Below are 2,434 nucleotides of genomic sequence, written 5' to 3'. Positions count from 1 at the left end.
GGACAGGTGAGGTCAGGACAGGTGAGGTCAGGACTGGTGGGGTCAGAGTCAGGACAGGTGAGGTCAGGACAGGTGGGTCAGGACAGGTGGGTCAGGACAGGTGGGGTCAGGACTGGTGGGGTCAGGACTGGTGGGGTCAGGACAGGTGAGGTCAGGACAGGTGGGTCAGGACAGGTGGGGTCAGGACAGGTGAGGTCAGGACAGGTGGGCTCAGAGTCAGGACAGGTGAGGTCAGGACAGGTGAGGTCAGGACAGGTGAGGTCAGGACAGGTGAGGTCAGGACTGGTGGGGTCAGAGTCAGGACAGGTGAGGTCAGGACAGGTGGGCTCAGAGTCAGGACAGGTGAGGTCAGGACAGGTGGGGTCAGGACTGGTGGGGTCAGGACAGGTGAGGTCAGGACAGGTGGGCTCAGAGTCAGGACAGGTGAGGTCAGGACAGGTGGGGTCAGGACTGGTGGGGTCAGGACAGGTGAGGTCAGGACAGGTGGGCTCAGAGTCAGGACAGGTGAGGTCAGGACAGGTGGGGTCAGGACAGGTGGGCTCAGGACAGGTGGGGTCAGGACAGGTGGGCTCAGGACAGGTGGGGTCAGGACAGGTGGGCTCAGGACAGGTGGGGTCAGGACAGGTGGGGTCAGAGTCAGGACAGGTGAGGTCAGGACAGGTGGGGTCAGGACAGGTGAGGTCAGGATTAATTCTTATGCACTGTAACCTTAAAGATCATGCTCAGTTCACCTGTGGCAGGTGAGATCAGACTCACCTTTGGCCCCTCCCTCTTGATTGGTTCAGCCTTTGGCTTCACTCTAAGGACAGAAAGACCAACATCAGGTGTTAGTATTTACCTGGACACTGATGATGTCATCGGTCAGATACTCACAGAGAAAAGGTCACAGGGCGATCAGAGGACATGATGGCACCTGGACGGCTTTTCCTCTGAGGACACAAACATCACTTCTTCATCAGACCAGTCATCAGACCAGGAACACCTGGACCAGTAACACCTGGACCAGGAACACCTGGACCAGTAACACCTGGACCAGGAACACCTGGACCAGGAACACCTGGACCAGGAACACCTGGACCAGTAACACCTGGACCAGGAACACCTGGACCAGTAACTCCTTACCTTCTTGGGAAGTGGGCTTCCTCTGTGACCATAGTCTTCATCAGCAGGTCTGGATCTCTGAAAGATAAAACCGGGTCAGGAACAGGTCGGGTCCCAGCCCACTGTGATTGGTTGGTCTGAGGCTCCCACCTTCATGGTGACATCTGGCCCCGCCTTCTTCCCCTCTACCTCTGGAAACAGCTGTTTGGCCTGGTGATGACATCACACATGAGCACAGGTCATAGACATAACAATCACAGAGTAACTGACCCCGCCCCCTCTCAGTGATGGGGGGTTTAGATGTGGGAACAGGTTTTTATTTAAGCCTGGTCTGTATTTTGTTTTATTTAATAAAGTTTTGTTGTTTTGTAAGCTAGCAGTCCTGTGTGGACCCACTGCTCACTGTCAGCTGCACCTGCTCAGCAGGTGAACACACAGCTAATCAGCCAATGAGAAGGCAGCATGGCTGTGCCTCTATGAATGTCGACTGCTGAAGTTCAACCATTGGTGCAGGTCATGTGACCATCAGGTATAAAGCAAACAGGAAGTGACCTCACGTGTTCCAGAGCATTCCTGCAGACCTCCCTGATCAGCTGATCCTTCTGAACATCTTCTCCCATGTTCTCCTTCACGTTCTCTGCTGCCTTTTCAAAGAACTGCAACACAAACACACCTGGTCACACTCAGCAACACCTGACAAACACACAAAGACTGGATCCTTCATGGTGGAGTCTCTGCTGTCCTCTCACGGCGGCCATCTTAGTACAGTCAGCAACCCTGGCTGTAGCTGTGGTGAGCGCACTGAGCTGACCACCAACAGAAACGTGTGTAATTCTCTGACATCTGCAGGGATTTATTAACAGCTCAGCTTATTATAAGACTTATAAACGTGGCTTTGGTTTGGAGACATCAGACAGAAGTTTATTTTTTAATATTAGTACTAATAGAGACACATCGTATTAATATCTGCATGTGTGGAAAAAAACTGGGCATTAATTAGTTCTTATTAATTATTATTATGAAATATTATAACAACTCTATTTATCAGCAGTCAAAATGTCAGTTAATTTGTCTGTAAATAAACATGTATTTATTAATACATGTTTATTTAATGTTATTATTACAGCAGCTTCACCTTCAGTATGTGCAGAGTTACCATGTGAACGACCTGCTGAAGTACACAACATGTGTAACATTTATTACAAACACAACAGTTTGACAATCTGTGTGTGTCTGTGTCTGTGTCTGTGTGTGTCTGTGTCTGTGTGTGTGTCTGTGTCTGTGTCTGTGTCTGTGTGTGTGTGTGTGTGTGTGTGTGTGTGTGTGTGTGTGT

The 2,434-nt window shown here is 50.5% G+C and overlaps 1 protein-coding gene across 1 annotated transcript in view; it reads right to left on the bottom strand.

Annotated features, from left to right (window-relative positions):
- LOC106531743 (deoxynucleotidyltransferase terminal-interacting protein 1) overlaps positions 1-2,434 on the bottom strand; it is a gene marked incomplete in the record, with an annotated part of 12,432 nt that overhangs the window by 6,102 nt on the left and 3,896 nt on the right. The window contains 5 exon segments of the mRNA XM_014027660.1: positions 757-799; positions 874-929; positions 1,123-1,179; positions 1,252-1,311; positions 1,659-1,757. Coding sequence (XP_013883114.1) covers positions 757-799; positions 874-929; positions 1,123-1,179; positions 1,252-1,311; positions 1,659-1,757 — 315 coding nt within the window.

This window comes from Austrofundulus limnaeus, unplaced genomic scaffold (assembly GCF_001266775.1).
Source record: "Austrofundulus limnaeus strain Quisiro unplaced genomic scaffold, Austrofundulus_limnaeus-1.0 Scaffold671, whole genome shotgun sequence".
NCBI classification, from domain to species: Eukaryota; Metazoa; Chordata; class Actinopteri; order Cyprinodontiformes; family Rivulidae; genus Austrofundulus; species Austrofundulus limnaeus.
This window is presented reverse-complemented; position numbering and strand designations above follow the sequence as displayed.